This window comes from Erpetoichthys calabaricus, chromosome 4, assembly GCF_900747795.2.
Source record: "Erpetoichthys calabaricus chromosome 4, fErpCal1.3, whole genome shotgun sequence".
In the NCBI taxonomy this organism is placed as follows: Eukaryota; Metazoa; Chordata; class Cladistia; order Polypteriformes; family Polypteridae; genus Erpetoichthys; species Erpetoichthys calabaricus.
The window spans coordinates 205,240,749-205,260,321 of NC_041397.2; the positions used below are offsets into that span (position 1 = coordinate 205,240,749).

The 19,573-nt window shown below is 39.4% G+C and overlaps 1 protein-coding gene across 1 annotated transcript in view; it reads right to left on the bottom strand.

The window, feature by feature from the left end:
* The window catches only part of ttc3 (tetratricopeptide repeat domain 3), a 199,310-nt gene that overhangs the window by 79,330 nt on the left and 100,407 nt on the right, over positions 1-19,573 (bottom strand). The window contains exons 19-21 of the mRNA XM_028800224.2: positions 17,469-17,549; positions 10,031-10,146; positions 9,509-9,635 (exon numbers count right to left, since the gene is read on the bottom strand). Coding sequence (XP_028656057.1) covers positions 9,509-9,635; positions 10,031-10,146; positions 17,469-17,549 — 324 coding nt within the window. The remainder of the gene's footprint in view (positions 1-9,508; positions 9,636-10,030; positions 10,147-17,468; positions 17,550-19,573) is intronic.

A 19,573-nucleotide genomic window follows, 5' to 3' on the forward strand; every position in this document is an offset into this window, starting at 1 on the left:
GTAGATATGTGTATGTATATATATGTTTACATAACCTCTTTAACACACTACTTCTCCGCTGCGAAGCGTGGGTATTTTGCTAGTATATATACATACACACAAACTTTTGGTTTTCATGGATCACTTGACATTTAGAAAAGACTATTATTTATTTACTTGATATATTATCAAAATCTCCACTTGCTGTAGGGACATCGAAGTGTTGGCCGTAAGTTTGTGTCCCTATTACTTGCCCAGAGAGTTTGGACACGTCATTGTTGTTATTGTTTACATCCCTCCTCGGGCAGATGTGGAGATAGCGAGTGACATCATCCATTCTGCTGTTGCTAAGTTACAAATGCAGCACCCTGAGGCGCTTGTGCTAATCATTGGAGATCTTAACCATGTGACGCTGGACAAAACATTACCTGCCTTCTCCCAGTAGGTGGACTGTAACACCCAGGGAAATAAGACTATTGACTTAATGTATGCAAACGTTAAAGACGCATACAGCTCCACCCCGCTGCCTGCGCTTGGGAAAGAAGATCATAACCTGGTTCTGCTTCAGCTTCACTACAAACCAAGAGTGAGGGAGTTACCTGCACCAACACGCTCATTCAGGAAGTGGTCCCCTGAAGCAGAGCAGGCTCTGAGGGACTGCTTTGGAACTACGGACTGGGATATCCTGCAGGGATCGCATATTGAGAACATTGAGGAGGTTGTTGACTGCACTACTGACTACATCAACTTCTGAATGGACATTGTAGTTCCAGTAAGAACTGTACACTGCTATGCTATAGAGATAGAGAGATAGATAGAGAGATAGATACTTTATTAATCCCAATGGGAACAACAAGCCATGGATTACAAGTGACATAAAGGGCCTTTTGAACCAGAAAAAAGGGCTTTTAAAGGCGGTGATCAGCATGAGCTCAAGCGCGTGCAGAAGGAACTCCGAGTCCAGCTCAGGGCGGCGAAGGAGCAGTACAAGAGAAAGCTGGAGCAGAAGTTGCAGAAAAACAGCATGAAGAAGTGTGGGATGGGATTAAGATCATCACTGGCTGCAGCTCGAAGCGGGGTGCCACCATCGAGAGAGACGTGAAGACAGCAAACCAAATGAACAACTTCTTTAACAGGTATGACCACCCTAACCCACTCTCACGTCGGAGTACTGCACCCTCCACCCATCCTTCTGCTGATACCAGCATAGCAGAGACATCCCCACCCACAATTACAGCAGCGCAGGTGAGCAAAGAGCTGAGGAGACTACGTGCCAGCAAAGTAGTGGGTCCAGATGGAGTATTGCCACGACTGCTGATGGCCTGTGCGTTGGAGCTGGGGAGTCCTCTACAGCGCATCTTCAACCTCAGCCTGGAACAGGGGAGAGTCCTGAGGCTTTGGAAAACATCTTGTATCACCCCAGTCCCAAAGGTATCCCGTCCTAGTGAGCTGAAGGACTTCCAGCCTGTTGCTCTGACGTCACATGTGATGAAGACCATGGAGCGGCTGCTGCTTCACCACCTGAGGCCACAGGTCCGCCACGCCCTCAACCTTCTGCAATTTGCATACCAGGAGAAGGTGGGAGCGGAAGCTGACATCATCTATATGCTGCTACACCGATCACTCTCCCACTTGGACAGAGGCAGTGGTGCTTTAAGAATTATGTTTCTTAACTTCTCTAGCGCCTTCAACACCATCCAACCTCTGCTCTTTAGGGACAAGCTGACAGAGATGGGAGTAGATTCATACCTAGTGGCATGGATCGTGGACTACCTTACAAACAGACCTTAGTATGTGCATCTCGGGAACTGCAGGTCTGACATTGTGGTCAGCAATACAGGAGCGCCGCAGGGGACTGTACTTTCTCTGGTCCCGTTCAGCCTATATACATCGGACTTCCAATATAACTCTGAGTCCTGCCACATGCAAAAGTTCGCTGACGACACTGCTATCGTGGGCTGCATCAGGAGTGGGCAGGAGGAGGAGGAGTATAGGAACCTCATCAAGGACTTTGTTAAATGGTGCAACTCAAACCACCTACACCTGAACACCAGCAAAACAAAGGAGCTGGTGGTGGATTTTAGGAGGCCCAGGCCCCTCCTGGACCCCGTGATCATCAGAGATGACTGTGTGCAGAGGGTACAGACCTATAAATACATGGGAGTGCAGCTGGATGATAAATTGGACTGGACTGCCAATACTGATTCTCTGTGCAAGAGAGGACAGAGCTGGCTATACTTCCTTAGAAGACTGGTGTCCTTCAACATCTGCAATAAGATGCTGCAGATGTTCTATCAGACGGTTGTGGCGAATGCCCTCTTTTACGCAGTGATGTGCTGGGGAGGCAGCATAAAGAAGGAGGACACCTCACACCTGGATAAACTGGTGAGGAAGGCAGGCTCTATTGTAGACATGGAGCTGGACAGTTTGACATCCGTGGCAGAGCGACGGGCGCTGAACAGACTCCTGTCAATCATGGAGAATCCACTGCATCCACTGAACAGTATCATCTCCAGACAGAGGAGCAGCTTCAGCGACAGACTGCTCCACTGACAGAATGAGGAGATCATTCCGCCCCCAAACTATGCGACTCTTCAATTCCACCTGGGGGGTAAACGTTAACATTATTCAAAGTACTGTCTGTTTTTACCTACATTTTTATTACTCTTTAATTTAATATTGTTTTTTTGTATAAGTATGTTGCTGCTGGAGTATGTGAATTTCCCCTTGGGATTAATAAAGTATGTATCTATCTATCTGGCCTTGCAGAAATATTGACTGCTCAATAAAGAACTATTGATTGCTTACAGTAGAATGAACTTTTTCACCAGCAAAAGACTAACACATTCAAGCTGGTAACAAAATGAACTGTCCAGTAAAATTACATGAATTACACATACATCTGTGACTTAGCAAACAAAGCTATTATCTACTCAAAGGACATGCGAAAACACAATTTCCCCTCTGGGATTAATACAGTGTGACAAATACAATATACAAAAAATAAATAAAAGGAAAAATGTCTGTGTGTCTGTTCAGTTGTTATGTGTCTGTTATTCCAGTAGATGCATCACAAACATTTCAGTAATAAAGATGTATTGCATTTGTCTTTCCAATAAATGGCACCTCATAAACCTTTGTAGTAATGCTTTTGATTACTACTAATGTTTGTGATGCACCATCTCTTGGGATGAAAAATGCAAAGCATTTTATTACTACATGCATTACAAAATACATTCCAAGATGGTGCACTTCAAACTTTTAACGCGGAGGTCTACATTGACTACTTAGATTTCAATAGTCTTAAGACACAGCAAGTCTTACAAATAACTATTAAGCAGGGATCTTGTTTGTATGTGCATCTAAATGTTTTAAGACTAATTTTCATATTTGCATTTTATTGTAGGAATCCAGTAGGCTTGTGCTAGTAGATGGTTCACTGCAATGACACATTTCTTTATTTGTATAAATCTAAAGCAACAGATTTGTTTTTTTTTTTTTTGGGCAGCAAATGTTTAACAATTTATTAGACAACCAAGCACTGGTAAAACATAATCAAACAGTAACAATTAAAATGCTAAATTCAAAAATGAAGAGGGGTAAAAATAATACATAAGCACGAGGACACTAAACAGCCAAATTGTGCCACTGGTGCTACCTAGTTGGACCAGTCTGTGTGTCTGTGTCATGTAAGCTTTGCAAAACTAAAAAACACAACATCATTGGATAATACCCCTCTGAGCAATGACTAGACTGTTCTGTTCTTAATTACAGTGTTTTGGGCATGACTTACTTAGGGAAGGATGCTTCCCCATTATGTCTTTAGGCAAGAATAATAAAAAGGATTTTCAATGAAGATAGATATTGTTTTAAACCCAAATGTAATTTCTACAGTTTGGACACATTTCGATGTCAAAGCAAGCGAATATATTGCATGTTCGTGTGACTGTGCACGTACGGATCCATGCTCCCTCTTCTCATTTTGGAGCCTCTTGGACCTGGCACTGTCAACAGTCATGACCGGGATGAGCTGTAGAAATGAGGACACCACATGAAGCAAGGGGAAGGTGCAAAAGTGTTTAGTGCTTTTATTAAAAACAATCCAAAATAAGTGCTCAAAAGTGCAGTGCATAATAATATTCAATAAATAAATAATTCAATTAAAACAGGTGCATAACATGGAGGCTAAAAATCAAAACAAATCTTTAAAACAAGGTTAAAATCCACTGGAACGAACACTCCTTTCTAAAAAGCCTGGTGCTGCCTACTTTTAACATTTACGGCTCCTATGCTTATCCTGTACAGGCCTTGCAGCAGAGGATTTGCTTTATTGACAGGTACAGATGACTTTCTATAGGTCTGGTTGCCTGCCGTCCCATGGCTACAAACAGGCTCCCTCGCCGGACCGACACTTGGGTCCCCAAAGGCCATGGTGCTCATGCTGGGGCTCTCCTCCCAAGCCTCCTCAACCCCTGCTACCTTCCCAGTCTTCTGTGGTGGGGGGCCACGCAAACTCCCAGTCACTCACCTCCTTGTAACAGCTCAGCTGGAGCAACCACTTCCAAATGATCCCCGAGTGTTGGCCACACACTCTTTAACTGGGGCTTTCCTCCCAGCTGCCTGCCTTCACTCCTGCGAGCCTGCTCTATTTCGCTTGCTCGCACCGGTTCTTTTCACCTCCTGCCTTCTTCTCTCAGTTACCTCCATTCTGTCTTTTCTTTTGGATCCTTCCCCTCCTCACACTTGCACTTAGCAGCTCCTGGCACCAATTAGGGTCACGGACGATCCTACACCTGTGTACTTAGTGTAGGGCCATCTACTCTCGCAATGCGCCAGGAAACCTCTCTCGTCATGCTACCACACCCCCTTCTATCAAGACACAAGTGAGCTGATTATTTATTTAAAAGGAGAGGTCAATCAGCTGCGGACCTCACTTTACCACAGTTTGTCCAAATATTCCCAGAATAGGTCAACAGCACAGGTATAGGGTGTAAATTAGGTAGGTAGGTATCATGTAACTACAAGTGGCATAGTTAAGAGCTTATTTCTGGCATTTATTCTATAATTGCGAAAGTGAGTTTGCCGATCATTTTCTCCAACCCACTAGATTTTACGTAGATTTTCAAGAGAAAATGATCAAATTTTTTAACACTGACTTAACTTGTTGATAAGGAGCTTGTTTCCTGTGGACACACGTTTAATGAGGAACTTAAAACACTGAACTGTTGAAGGGATTGTGGAAAAGCATCAAGGAAAAAAGCCTGGAAAATTACAGCAAGCAAAACTGCATGTTGCACCATGACAGTGCACATGAATACACCACATTACCAGTCAAAAGAGTTTTTTGATCAAAAACGTGGTTGTTGCTTTGAAACCATTGTATTCACCAGATCTCGCTAACTATGACTTCCTTTTTGTTTCTAATATTAAAACTGGAAGTGCAGTTAAGAAGCTGTGCTACTGTGTTAGAAATGCAGAAAAAAAAAAACGAAAAACACTGGAGGCACTAGACACAATAACAAAAGATGAGTACAGGAAATATTAACAGGAAAGGGTGAAGTGCTGAGACATCTGTATTGCAACTCAAGGAGAGTATTTTGAAGGTGACAAAACTGTAACTGCTTTATAATAATGTTTACTTGTTTATTATTTTTACAATTCCGGAAATTTTGGGTCCCCCTCATATGTCTACATAATCTATAGGCTACTGTTGGTAGTAAGCATATCTGTACTACATAAATAAAAAGTTGTACTGTACATTGAAATAAAAAAAAATTCATTTAAATTTAAATTCAGCTGCATACAGTACTTTAACACACCTCTAAGGAAAAAGATGGTGTGTTTGCCATCAGTATTTTTGTTATTTATTTAAATAAGATAAACAGCCTACTACCATACCCTAAATTAAAATTATAATCTAAACTACTGTATCAAGCTTTCAGAGGCAGAACACACAAATTAAAAAATACTATACAGTTTAAAAAAAAAAAAAAAAAAAACTCCATGGTGGCAGGGCCCCGGGGTGGATGACATACGCCCTGAGTTCCTCAAGGCTCTGGATGTTGTAGGGCTGTCTTGATTGACACATCTCTGCAACATCGCATGGACATCAGGGACAGTGCCTCTGGATTGGCAGACCGGGGTGGTGGTGGTTCCCCTCTTTAAGAAGGGGGACCGGAGGGTGTGTTCCAACTACAGAGGGATCACACTCCTCAGCCTCCCTGGAAAAGTCTATTCAGGGGTTCTGGAGAGGAGGGTCCATCAGATAGTCAAACCTCGGATTCAGGAGGAACAGTGTGGTTTTTATTCCTGGTCGCAGAACAGTGGACCAGCTCTACACCCTTAGCAGAGTCCTGGAGGGTGCATGGGAGTTCGCCCAACCAGTCTACATGTGTTTTGTGGACTTGGAAAAGACGTTCGACCATATCCCTCTGGGAATCCTGTGGGGGGTGCTCCGGGAGTATGGGGTACTGGACCCCCTGATAAGGGCTGTTCGGTCCCTGTACAACCGGTGTCAGAGCTTGGTCCGCATTGCCGGCAGTAAGTCGAACCAGTTTCCAGAGAGAGTTGGACTCCGCCAGGGCTGCCCTTTGTCACCGATTCTGTTCATAACTTTTATGGACAGAATTTCTAGGCGCAGCCAGGGTGTTGAGGGGGTCCGGTTTGGTGGACTCAGGATTGGGTCACTGCTTTTTACAGATGATGTTGTCCTGTTTGCTTCATCAGGCCGTGATCTTCAGCTCTCTCTGGATCGGTTCGCAGCTGAGTGTGAAGTGGCTGGGATGGGAATCAGCACCTCCAAATCGGAGACCATGGTCCTCAGCTGGAAAAGGGTGGAGTGCCCTCTCAGGGTTGGGAGCGAGGTCCTACCTCAAGTGGAGGAGTTCAAATATCTCGCGGTCTTGTTCACGAGTGAGGGAAGAATGGAGCGTAAGATTGACAGGCGGATCGGTGCAGCGTCCGCAGTGATGCGGGCTCTGCATCGGTCTGTTGTGGTGAAAAAGGAGCTGAGCCGTAAGGCAAAGCTCTCAATTTACCATTCAATCTATGTTCCTACCCTCACCTATGGTCATTAGCTATGGGTAGTGACTGAAAGAACGAGATCGCGAATACAAGCGGCTGAAATGAGTTTCCTCCGCAGGGTGTCTGGGCTTTCCCTTAAAGACAGGGTGAGAAGCTCAGTCATCCGGGAGGGGCTCAGAGTAGAGCCGCTGCTCCTCCGCATCGAGAGGAGTCAGATGAGGTGGCTCGGGCATCTGATCAGGATGCCTCCTGGACGCCTCCCTGGTGAGGTGTTCCGGGCACGTCTAACCGGGTGGAGGCCCCGGGGAAGACCCAGGACACACTGGAGGGACTGTGTCTCCCGGCTGGCCTGGGAAAGCCTCGGAATTCTCCCGGAAGAGCTAGAAGAAGTGGCTGGGTAGAGGGAAGTCTGGGTATCTCTGCTCAAGGTGCTGCCTCCGTGACCTGACCTCGGATAAGTGGAAGAGGATGGATGGATGGATGGTACTAAGGTTGCACTTCCACTACAGCAAGGCAAAATGTATGACTATTTTCTTCCAAGTGCATGAAATAACATGTGGAGGGGGGTTTGCCCTATGCTCTCAACTCGTAAAATAATCAGCATACTTGACATTTTCACCATACAAACCTGGCACATACACATTAATTTGTTCAAAATTCATGAGTGTTCTTTTTTGGAAAGGGGTGTGTGTGTGTGTGTGTGTGTGTGTGTGTGTGTGTGTATGTGTGTGTGTGTGTGTGTGTGTGTGTAAAAACTCTCATGTGATCAAAAATGGGTGTCCCTAAGTATATACTGATCACAGGATCAACAAGCCATTCACACCTACTTTATAGACCAAACAGACCAATGTGCCGAAATTGGTCGCCGAGCTGGTCAATGGTTCAGCTTTCAGATGTGTTAAGAAAAACTTTTCAAAATAAAAAAATCCACTCATTTGCAGTAAGAACTGAAAATTACAGTACCTGACAAGTATAAAATATTTAGCACAGTGCGATTCATCCTTCAAATGTAAAAAAGTAAATAATTTACTGTAATCTCAGAGAAAACAAATACACACACACATATTTCAATCAATCTTAACAATTCAGACTAACAGCGTAAAATTAAATACAAGATTGTCTTGTATCAATTACTGTTAATGAAAGGGTATCAATTACTGTTAATCAAAGAACAGAAGAACATGTCCCATTTGTTCAGAAGAAATTCCAAAACCATGGCCCAGTACTGTTGATTTGAACCACACATTAAGCATTCTAATCTACTTGGTTTTATCTGGATTGGTGTATGGCACAGCTAGAACTTCAGAGATGTGAGACCTTGTTTTTTTTTTTCTACCACATCTTGGGAATTCTTCAAATTTGGATTACAAATTCTAGCCCACCTTTATTTAAGTCATTTTTTCCAACATAGAAACATAGAAACCTGAAACCTCAAGGACTGGTGCCCCTGGACAGAGTGCATTTATCTAACCAAGATCCACTTTTTTCTACCTCTTTGAATTGGGACTCTTCTACCATGCCATTTTGGAGGAGGACACTATCTTTCTAAAGGACATTTATGTGAGGTTTGCCAGTTCTTTACTTCAATGTGTACTAGCCCCCTCAAGTTCACCAACTTTGAGCTTAAAGAGCTGGGTATTCTGATTTGTTCAATTGGAAAAATTGCTTTCCTCTTCACTTATATTTTTATTCTAAAAATGTATTTTGAGATATGGGCTGCTTTTTTCTAGAACCTTACCATGCAATTTCCTTGCAGTGTAATATATCCTGAATGTAACGATTAATTCACAGTGCCACAACATTATTTTGTTTTGCAACTAGGAGCAATGCTGCATTCCTGATTTTGATTAACAATAAAGCAGAGAGCAGGTGTGTGCTTTATGATGTCAAAATGTGACTGGCTTAACCAAGTACAAGTATATTTATAGGAAAACACGGCAAGAATGATTTAAAAAAGTTAAAGCATGCTGCTTATATACACAAAAAAGCCAGGTAAAATTGAACTTAAAATTATTGTATCTGTAAAAAACAGGCTTAAGGAATTGTACCATTTTTACCAATAATTTAGGTCACTATATTTAAACATCTATATAACAATACAGAGGAGCACAAACGTCTATGCACATTTTTGCCATAGAGTTGGACTGATGATTGGAGCAACTGGTTGTCTTGTTTTTGGCACATCCACAGCTATTATGTAAGGATACCGCAGAAGTGTAGGTAGGTAGGTAGAGATAGAGAGAGAAACAGATAGATAGATAATGTCAGTCTCATACTATTGCAACTTACTGAATGCAAAATAATAGATTTAAAAAGGTCAGACAATTAAAAAGGACATCGATTAAAGGCAAAAATTATATGCCGATTGTGAAATGTTTTTAACAAAGAGGTGCCCTGGACTGAACTTGAGAACCACAGGTCTAGAGATTTACCAAGATTGTATATGATAGTTTGGGGATCAAAAACAAACAAAATAAAATAAAAATAAATAAATATACAACATTACCTTTAAATAATCATTCTGAGTTTCATCAACAACAACTGTTGTTGTGGGCCACGTCAGTTTTCCTGGAACAATCTGCAAATTTATCATTATCAGAGACTTCTGAAATTGATCCAATGCATCAGAAAATCTAGTCAGCAAATGGGAGGAGAATATAGAAAATAAAGGTTAACTTTAATGTATCATGATCAAAGACAATCAGTATAATCGAAAGCTGGTAAATGTATAGTACTCTTAAAAAGACTTGGGTCACCGAAGAAAATTATCTACAAAGCTAGTTTTCTGAGAAGTGTTAATTTGCTTATGGAAACACTATATAATATTAGAATAAACACAGACATTGAAACAAGAAGTGGCAAGTATTTCTGGGCACTTAGTTTCTTTGCAATCCAATAAATTGCGATGGCTGGAGTGTATTGAAGAGTAAAATCTAGCATACTGGTTATTATTATTATACAGTATATGAATATAACACATTAAATCTATGCAAGAAAAAAGTATTAAAAAAGCACAACATACACAGACCTGTTCTGTGTGAAGTACACCATACCAATGCCATAGTAGGCAATGCACTGTAGACGGCGTTCTTTGGGAAACTTAGTCTTTATTTTGTTAAACTGAATTTCAGCCTCAGCCAGTTCCTTCAAAAAAAAAAAATTTTTTACATTTAAAAAAATGCAGGGGAAGAGAAATTAATGTGTAACTATAATAATTGCTAGGAATATAATAATTGAAGGAATTAAATTTCCTTCAGAGAACATGTTTATCCTAAAAAATGTGGGTTAAGAATACATTCACTTTATTTTCTTACTTGTTCTTCCTATAGTACTCTTCCTCTCCCTCCACATCACACAGCTGTATACGCTACATTAACTTAACTGGACCTGAATGGGTAAGTGTGACCTGCAGTTGGTAGGGCTAGTAAATCCAGAGTCTTCAAGATTCTGAAGAAATAGAGCAAACTCCAACCATTAAAAAGGGCTTAAGGTATGGTTGGATTTTAGGGCAATCTTATTATAAGCACTTATTCATTTGCATCCTAATTAATGTGCAGGATTACTGTGTCCTACTTTGGTATAAATACTTTTCTTCCATTAACATTACATTAACCAATACAACAATTTCACAATTGCACTGTTTAACTGAGCTATATACTTCCATGATGTACTCCTTTCTATGCTGTATAGTCCTTTCTTACTCACATCAAGAGCCACACTCACCACATACATCAATAATGAGGCACAGTGATGTACATACCTTAAGTTTTTTTTTTTTTAATTTTGTATTGATTCTTCAATTCTTAAAGATGCTAATAATCCTTCAATTGAATGCTATGTTGTGTATAACACTTCCAAAATTGAAATTCTGAATTACACTAAAGATTCAAAACTTAATAATCAAATAAAAACCAATAATCAAGAAAAGGGCTGTTGATACAAAAGCACATAGCCTCGCAATCTACATTATTTAATTTAAATCAATTTAATTACAAAACAGGGATCATTCTCACCTCGCATGGAAGTGGATCGGCTTTGAAAATAGCGATGTTGCTTAAAAGACTAATCTGCAACCTATGTCGGAAATCATTTGCCATTAAAGAAAGCAGGACAACTAACTTGTTTCACAATATGTGAAGTGAAACTGACCTAGTATCTAAATCACCCAATTCCTTCAAACAAATTATTTTTATTTCCGTAAGAAGTATTTGCCTATTGGATGCGTTTTATTTGGCAAGCTCTCTTGGTTGGGGTTCCTCAATTCCAAAGCACATTTTTCATTTACGTCTTTCATTATTTAAAACGCATCACCTAGATCCCCGCCTCTTACTCCAGCTCCATCTGCCCCTATGGCTGCAGAAGTTGGAGAAGCTATTAAAATAAAAGAAAGGAATTGAGAGAAGGCGAGTCTCTGCACACTACAATTGAAAAACATCAAGAGATACAGTACTTGATACCCGTGGTGGACAGTGATGTATTTATTGTGATTTCTACCACTCAAGTGGATTTACATTTCCCCAAATTGGGGAAACTTGCACAAAAAAAAAAAAAAAAAAAAAAAAAAAAAAAATAGTACACATGCATCCTTGCTTCAACCAGCCCTTCTGAGGGAGCCTCCAGCACCAGAGAAAATGTAACATTCACCCATACAGCCCTGAAGTCAAATGCTGTAAACGAACTGGTGTTTGTCACACAACTTGAAGAAGTTAACTCAGTAAAATTTTACAATTGTTTTATTTTTTTTCTGATATCTTTGTGCAATATTGGACAGAACTTGAACATAGTAATTTGTTAAAAAATGTTACAGGTTTGGGTTTTTTTTGTATCTTTGTGTAATATAGGACACAACTTGTTTACAAATGCTGTAGTTCTTTTTTCCTGTGCAGTATTTGACAGGACTTTGGAGTTTTACACTATAGTACAGTTAGACTTTTGCTCTTGCTTGTATGCTGCACAATTCACCTTACAGCAGAGCAGTTTATGTTTATCCAGACTGTAATGTTCATACCTTGTATTTCAATTATACTTAGTATTTCATTCCTTTTGTATTCATAACATGTTTATATTAAGGGTAAATGTCTGTTTAAAATGCTCTCATTATAATAGTTTTGTTGGTCTTAATGCAATTTTTGTGTAAATCCTGTAGGTCACTTTGAAATGGTTTACTCATACTTGCACGGTTTGATCTCTTTGACTGACGATTTTAATGTTTATGTTACAGTAATCCCTCGCTATATCGCGCTTCGACTTTCGCGGCTTCACTCTATCGCGGATTTTATATGTAAGTATATTTAAAAGAAAACCTTTTTAAATTGAAGGAAAATATACCAATAACAATTTGTTAAGGATCTGTTTTTTGTGAAGCTGAGTTCACACAGCCTCTCCGCTGTTTTATAAAAGAACTAGCAAAATACCCGCGCTTCGCAGCGGAGAAAGTAGTGTGTTAAAGAGGTTATGTAAACATATATATATATATATATATATATACATAAACATATATACATATATACACATATCTACATATACACATATCTACATATACATATACAGTAATCCCTCGCTATATCGCGCTTCGCCTTTCGCGGCTTCACTCCATCGCGGATTTTATATGTAAGCATATTTAAATATATATCGCGGATTTTTTGCTGGTTCGCGGATTTCTGCGGACAATGGGTCTTTTAATTTCTGGTACATGCTTCCTCAGTTGGTTTGCCCAGTTGATTTCATACAAGGGACGCTATTGGCAGATGGCTGAGAAGCTACCCAACCAGAGCGCATATTACGTATTAAATAAAACTCCTCAAATATCTTGTGAGCACGGGGGCTCTTCGCACCCCTAAAGGATATGGCCGCTCCTCAAAAAACGCTGAAAGATTACCTTCACATTGCTCTCTTCTTTGCTGGGCTTACATATGGCTGCTTTATCAAGCGATATGATTACCTTCATGTTGCTTCCTTCTGTGCAGCTGCTTTGTGAAGCGACAGTCTTCCCGCACAGTGCTTCGCATACTTAAAAGCTTGAAGGGCACGTATTGATTTTCTCTCTGACATTCTCTGCTCCTGACAGAGGGGGTGTGAGCTGCTGCCTTTCTTGCAACTGCTTTGTGCGGCGGTGCTTCGCATACTTAAAAGCCAAACAGCCCTATTGATTTGATTGTTTGCTTTTTCTCTCTCTTTCTGACATTCTCTGCTCCTGACGCGCACTCCTTTGAAGAGGAAGATATGTTTGCATTCTTTTAATTGTGAGACGGAACCATCATCTCTGTCTTGTTATGGAGGACAGTTTAAACTTTTGAAAAAGAGACAAATGTTTGTTTGTAGTGTTTGAATAAAGTTCCTGTCTCTCTACAACCTCCTGTGTTTCTGTGCAAATCTGTGACCCAAGCATGACAATATAAAAATAACCATATAAACATATGGTTTCTACTTCGCAGATTTTCACCTTTCGCGGGGGGTTCTGGAAGGCAACCCCCGTGATCGAGGAAGGATTACTGTATTTTACTTTAGTTTTAAGCAAATAAATAAGACCCGTTTTCCTTAACCATAGTTTCCATTAATCTCATTAGTAAGTTACAATTAATATCCTATTATCAAGCCCAAGCTAGATCAGTAAGACTTTTAGAAACAAATTATTAAAGGATGTAAAAAATTGTCTAATTATTGTTATCGTCAAAGTCCCAGGAATATTGCGATACAATTTTTTGACAATATCATATACCCTTAAGTAATAGGTTTTAAAGTGTGCCACTGTAATCTGTGAGTTTTATTTCAAAGCCATTAATAAGCTCACATGGAGATGCCTGACACAAACAGCAGATAACACAGTCAGGCTCCTTAACACTAGAATAACCGGAAGCCAACGAAAAAAAGTAGTAATGCCGGGCCACCTTCATTTCCTTTGCACCTCTTCATCAGCATCATTGTTTTGCAAATGTGTCAATCAGCACAGGCAGCAAGCTGCCTTCTATCCCACTTTTAACACTATAATACATGAAGCATACTTTTTTCATGCTGTTTGCTGAATCAATACAAGGACAGAGTGACCAAGGGCCATTACCTGCAGAAGCCATAAGTGAATAAGGTAAGGATCCATCACGAAGCCAGAAGCCAACCAATGTTGCCCCCAACCCTGCCAGACCAGACTTGAATAGCTGTCAGCATTCTCCATTGAAGAACTGAATGACAACTGAATGTTTCATTGGCTTCTCTCCAGCCTAGATATATATTTTGGGGAAAGTACGTTTTAAAGCAAGTTAAATACATGTATCATTTTTTGTACCATATTATTCTCATCTGATTAATTCGCCATGGTTACTAAAGGGGTATGTACGAGTCTGTGCTGCATTAATAAAGAACGCCCCATGCTGGAGACAATTGCACAGTGCTGTTACCCTTTTATTTCTGTGCTTTTTTTGGTTTTATCTTCATTTAGTGTTTGTCTTTTCACAGTACAGTTACCAATTTATTTACATTTTTCATCATTTGATGCAGTTTAGATGCAGTTTTCATCATTTAGTGTTTGTTCTTGTTAGTTTAAAGTAAAGGGTTTCTGTACTATTTGTTTTTTCTTCATTTCGTGTTAATACTTGTTATGGTTTATTTTGCTACATTTTCTTTACTTCATTTAATATTCTTATAAAATATATATTGCAAGTAAATAAAACTATATTTCAGCAATAAATATACACTCACAATATATGAGAGGCTTAAATATCATAATAGAAATTATATTAACATCTGTACTGCATATACTGGGTTGCAGAGTTGATGAAAAAAGCCTCCAATGATCCAACGCCATAAAGATTAAAAAAGTATGAATTAAACTTTACTCATTTAAAACAACCCCATCCTACCTTCTGAATCTCTGTGGGTAACCAATGTTCTATAATAGTTCTAATTAGAGTGAGAAAAATAGCATAGTCTCATTGAAAGGGTATGTCAAAAACATTACAAAAATGGCAAAAATTACTTAAAAAGTATGCTTTGTGTAAAAGAAAAGGGGGCAAGGATTTTTTTTCTTTCAGCTCAATGATTCATACTACTCTGAAATACAGCCTGTCTTTTAAATTAGAGGTATTAAATCAGGTGGTGTGAGGCTGTGTGACACTGTGATTTGAAATGGATTGACACATCATCCTAATTACTTGTAGTGTCATAGATTTTACAAACACACAAACAAAACAGCCTTACTAGGACTGTAGTTAACAAATTGTATCACTTTAATTCTTTGAGGGCCAAACAAATTTTTTCCAAAAAACACAGTTAAACTGAAAAAGCACACAAACAATGGCTTAACATGTAAATTAACATAAAATGTCTGTTGCCAGTTTGCCACCTCTTAGGCTCAAGCCACTCATGGGTGACAGGAATATCTGGCATGCTGGATGCCAGGTTGTCTTTCTGTGGAGGGAGGTAGAGGCGGCAGTGGCAGCCATGGTCGCAGTCCATGCAATCTGATTTGTAACTCTCGTCATTGTAAGGGACGGTCAACACAGGCGAACAATGCCTTAGGTGCATCAGCTACACAAACGTGTTCAGCACGGGGAATAACCAGCTGATTCAGGTACCTCACTTTTGTTCAACAAGTTAAGAGTCCAATTCAGTGATAATATGTAAAACATCGTCCACCAAGTATTTTCGCTTCGATCTCATGCCAGATGTCAATGTCCTTTTTATTGTTGTTTGCTCTTAACCAATCATGCGAGCACAGGGAATCTTGGTCAAATCAACCAAGCTAACCTTCCTTCTAGCAAAAAGAGCCAAATAAAAACATGACAGCAGATTTTGTCATGGTTTACAGTTGATTACCGACCTCAACCCCTCCTGTTGACAAAAGTCAACATCTGCCCTAAAAGAGTTAAAACAAAATATTTTGCTCAAATGGATAGGCTAAATTTAACACTTAAGAAGGCAGGAAATCAAAGCATCCTGCTTTATTCTGAATTGTATGAGTATCAATCATAGTAACATCTGTTTAAAAGGAGCAGAAATCAAGGCATTGCTTCAAGCAGTATCGATTACTTTATAACTTGCAAACAGAAGGAAATTCTTAGTACTTAGAATTACTGAATTGGTTTACAGCCTGGGAAAGGAAGATATGTCATGTGAAACCTTATGATAAATATGTCTCGCCTGAATGGAAATATAAGAAGAAGAAATAGCGAAGACAGAGCAACATCAGAAGAGGGCTAGACACGTGCGACCATTTTTATTCGATTGTCGGCTAAAGCATTTCACAAATATAAATTGCTAAATCAACGCCACCCTGGGACATTCATCTTTGACATCTTTAACTTTTTGTAAGCTTTTTCTAAAGAATATATAACTTTACAGACTTTGCTACCCACATTTTCTTTTATGGTTCTCCCTACTGGTGGCGTTGTTCTTTAATAAGTACCATGTTGCTTTTAAGTTTCTATACCTTTGTCTTCATATGTAGAGTGATTGAAGTAATAAGATAAATATTTAGGAGCACCTTGAGCTGTAAGGAAGTTCAATATGATCCTAACTGCGAGGTTTATCGGGCTCAGGACAAAGAGCTCTGTCCAATAATGAACAGAGCGTCAAAGTAAGACATTCATTGGTTGACAAATGGCCTATAGCCAAGGATGTTGAGCCTTTGTATGTTGAATATATATATATATATATTATATATATATATATATTTATTTTCTTGGAGACCAAAAGTAATATTTAGGCCAGAGATATATCTAGGACATTGAACATTATTTGTGCTGAAGATAAGGAAGTCTCTAGAGTGTTAGACAGTGGTGCGTCATTGAAACGGTACTTATGAGGTACAAGTACTAGAAAGTACAGTGTCAGTTGTACACACCATCTGCTGGAATGCCTAATACAATACATTTTAATAGTACAAGACAAACACCTCGAAATGGGCGTGTCAAGAATAATTTCACTCGAGTGAGTGTGTCCGTAGTGACAGTATAAGTACATTGGAAGGCAACTACCTTCTATTGAATTCATTTCTCTTAGATGAGATTTCTGCATTTAGATTTAAGCACTAGGTAAACAATCCATTATTTATGGTGGAGAGGGCCAGTTAGTGATTTAATAGATGCGATATGGTATCAACTGATTACACAAACCAAGTTAACAAAGGCACTGAGGACTTTTCAATAAATGTTTTCATATGCTTCTAAGCATAACTTTAATTTTTCAACTTTTCTAAAACAATTACCCAGAAAAGAAATTAGAGATATTTTATCAATTAAGAATTCATAAAAGTATTATACCAATAGTGAATGAGCAGTCTAGTATTTTATTCAAACATGAAAGATATACAGCACTATAAATTTAGTTATTTATCCTTTATTGCTTTTTAATTAGGACTTCCATAAAAACTTTCATACATGCACTACAAATACTATTTGATTTTTACTCAGTTCTCTACATAACACTAGAGTTGTGATCCTATATATATTAATTTTAAAAAAAAAATTGATTACCTCAGGTTGCCCAACTTCTCTCAAAGCTGTTGCATATCCATATATCAGTACAATATGATCAACTGGAGAAAAATTCACATCCTGCAACAGTAAAGTGCAAGATTTTGCTTAATATTGTTTTCATTAATACAAAAATGTAACTTACAGAAAAGTGATATGCATAAATATTTTTATATGGAAAGGATATTGCAAACCACCAGCTATTCTTTCTTAATTGTAACAAACAACCTGCTTATAGCAATTACTCCTACACAGGTTTTGTTATAGCAAACTCGGGCAGCATAATTACAGTATCTCAAGCCTTAAGATATCTAGAATACACTGGAACTTTTGTTATTCAGTTCTCAAGCATGTAATGTACACTCACCAGCCACTTTATTAGGTGCAACTTAGAGGTACTGGGTTGGACCCCTTTGTGCCTTTGAAACCGCCATAATTTTTTGTGGCATAGATTCATCAAAGTTCTGGAAACCACCTTCAGGGATTCTGGTCCCTATTGACAAAACAGCATCAAGCAGTTCCTGCAGATCCATGATGCGAATCTTCCATTCCACCCCATCCCAAAGGTGCTCAATCGGTTTGAGATTAGGGGCCTCATGTATAAATGGTGCGTACAGTAATCCCTCGCTACTTCACGGTTCACTTTTCGCGGATTCACGACTTCGCAGGTTTTTAAATACAAGTGATTGCCCACCTATCGCGGAAGTTATGTTCCAGACCCATCAGCAACAGGAGAAAATCCGCGATATAGAAAGACCATATAAATAAACATTTTTATAGTTTAAGCCTTAAAATACCCATCCCACATGCTTTAAACACATGTAAACTTATAAAACACACTTTGTTAACACATATGATATGTGTATGTCGGGCTAAGGATATGAGTAACATCTCACTATTATAAAACATTTTAACTTCACGCAAGACAAGACAGTGAGACAGGAAAATTGGTGATGTACAGGCTTTTAAATTACTGACAGGCAGAGCGACAAGCAGCACAAAGCCAGCACGAGGTCCACTTCTCCTTAGCGTTCATTCAGCTCCCCACCCACTTGACAATGTGAACTGCGCCTACGGGGAGAGGGGTTTGAGCGAACGTGTGTTCAGCCCACACAAAACCACACACACACTCCTCCTCCTCCTTCCGAACGCGCAGAGCGATAAGCAGGCATTTTGGCAGAAGCAGCACAAAGTCCATTTCTGCTCAGTGTGAGTTCAGCTGCCCCCCTTCACAAAGCGAGTGCAGACACATTGACGTCTGATCGCTGCGTGCAGTGTGCAGTGTTGGTCTGCGGTATTTAAGAATGTAGAAAGTGTTTAAGAGCATAGGAAGTGTTTATAAGAGTGTGGGAAAGGTTAACAAGAGAGTGAGAAAGGTTTACAAGAGTGTGGGAAGGGTTTATAAAGCCTTAAAATATGTATAAATAATAAAATAAATATAGGTCGCTACTTCGCGGATTTTCACCTATCGCAGGGGGCTCTGGAACGTAACCCCCGCGATAGGTGAGGGATTACTGTACACCCTTCTCCATGCTCATATCAAGATGTATAAAAACTAAGTTTGGCATAAAGCTATGCACATTTTCACGGCAGCCTCAAATCAGGGGTATACACATTTCTGCTAGGTTTTGTAAACGTGTCAAAGCAGTGCTACTGTTTCAGTGTTATTTCTTTCTTTTTTTAAGATTTGCATTCATGATGCAGGCTTTATCAAATACATGGATATTAATTGAATATCATTATAAACTTAAGGCACTTGACTGTAATCAAGCTGTAACAATATAATGGTGCATAGAATGTTGGTTTCCCTTTCATTTTTAGATTTGATCCATGATGCAGGCTTTATCAAATGCACTGAAATTAATTGTATATCATTTTTAAATTTAAGGCACTTGATTGTAATCAATCTGTAACAGTATAATGATGCACAGAATGGCCAAACTATACCAACTACCAAGGCTGCTGTAGCATTGTTAGAAGACATCACAAATGAAAGAGAGATCATACTGATTTCTTGTCCCATGATGATGATTGGCTTCTAAGTTGATTTAGATTTCCAAGAGCTATCTTCTTGGAGCTACTGCTTAACTGGGGCTGGCTTTATA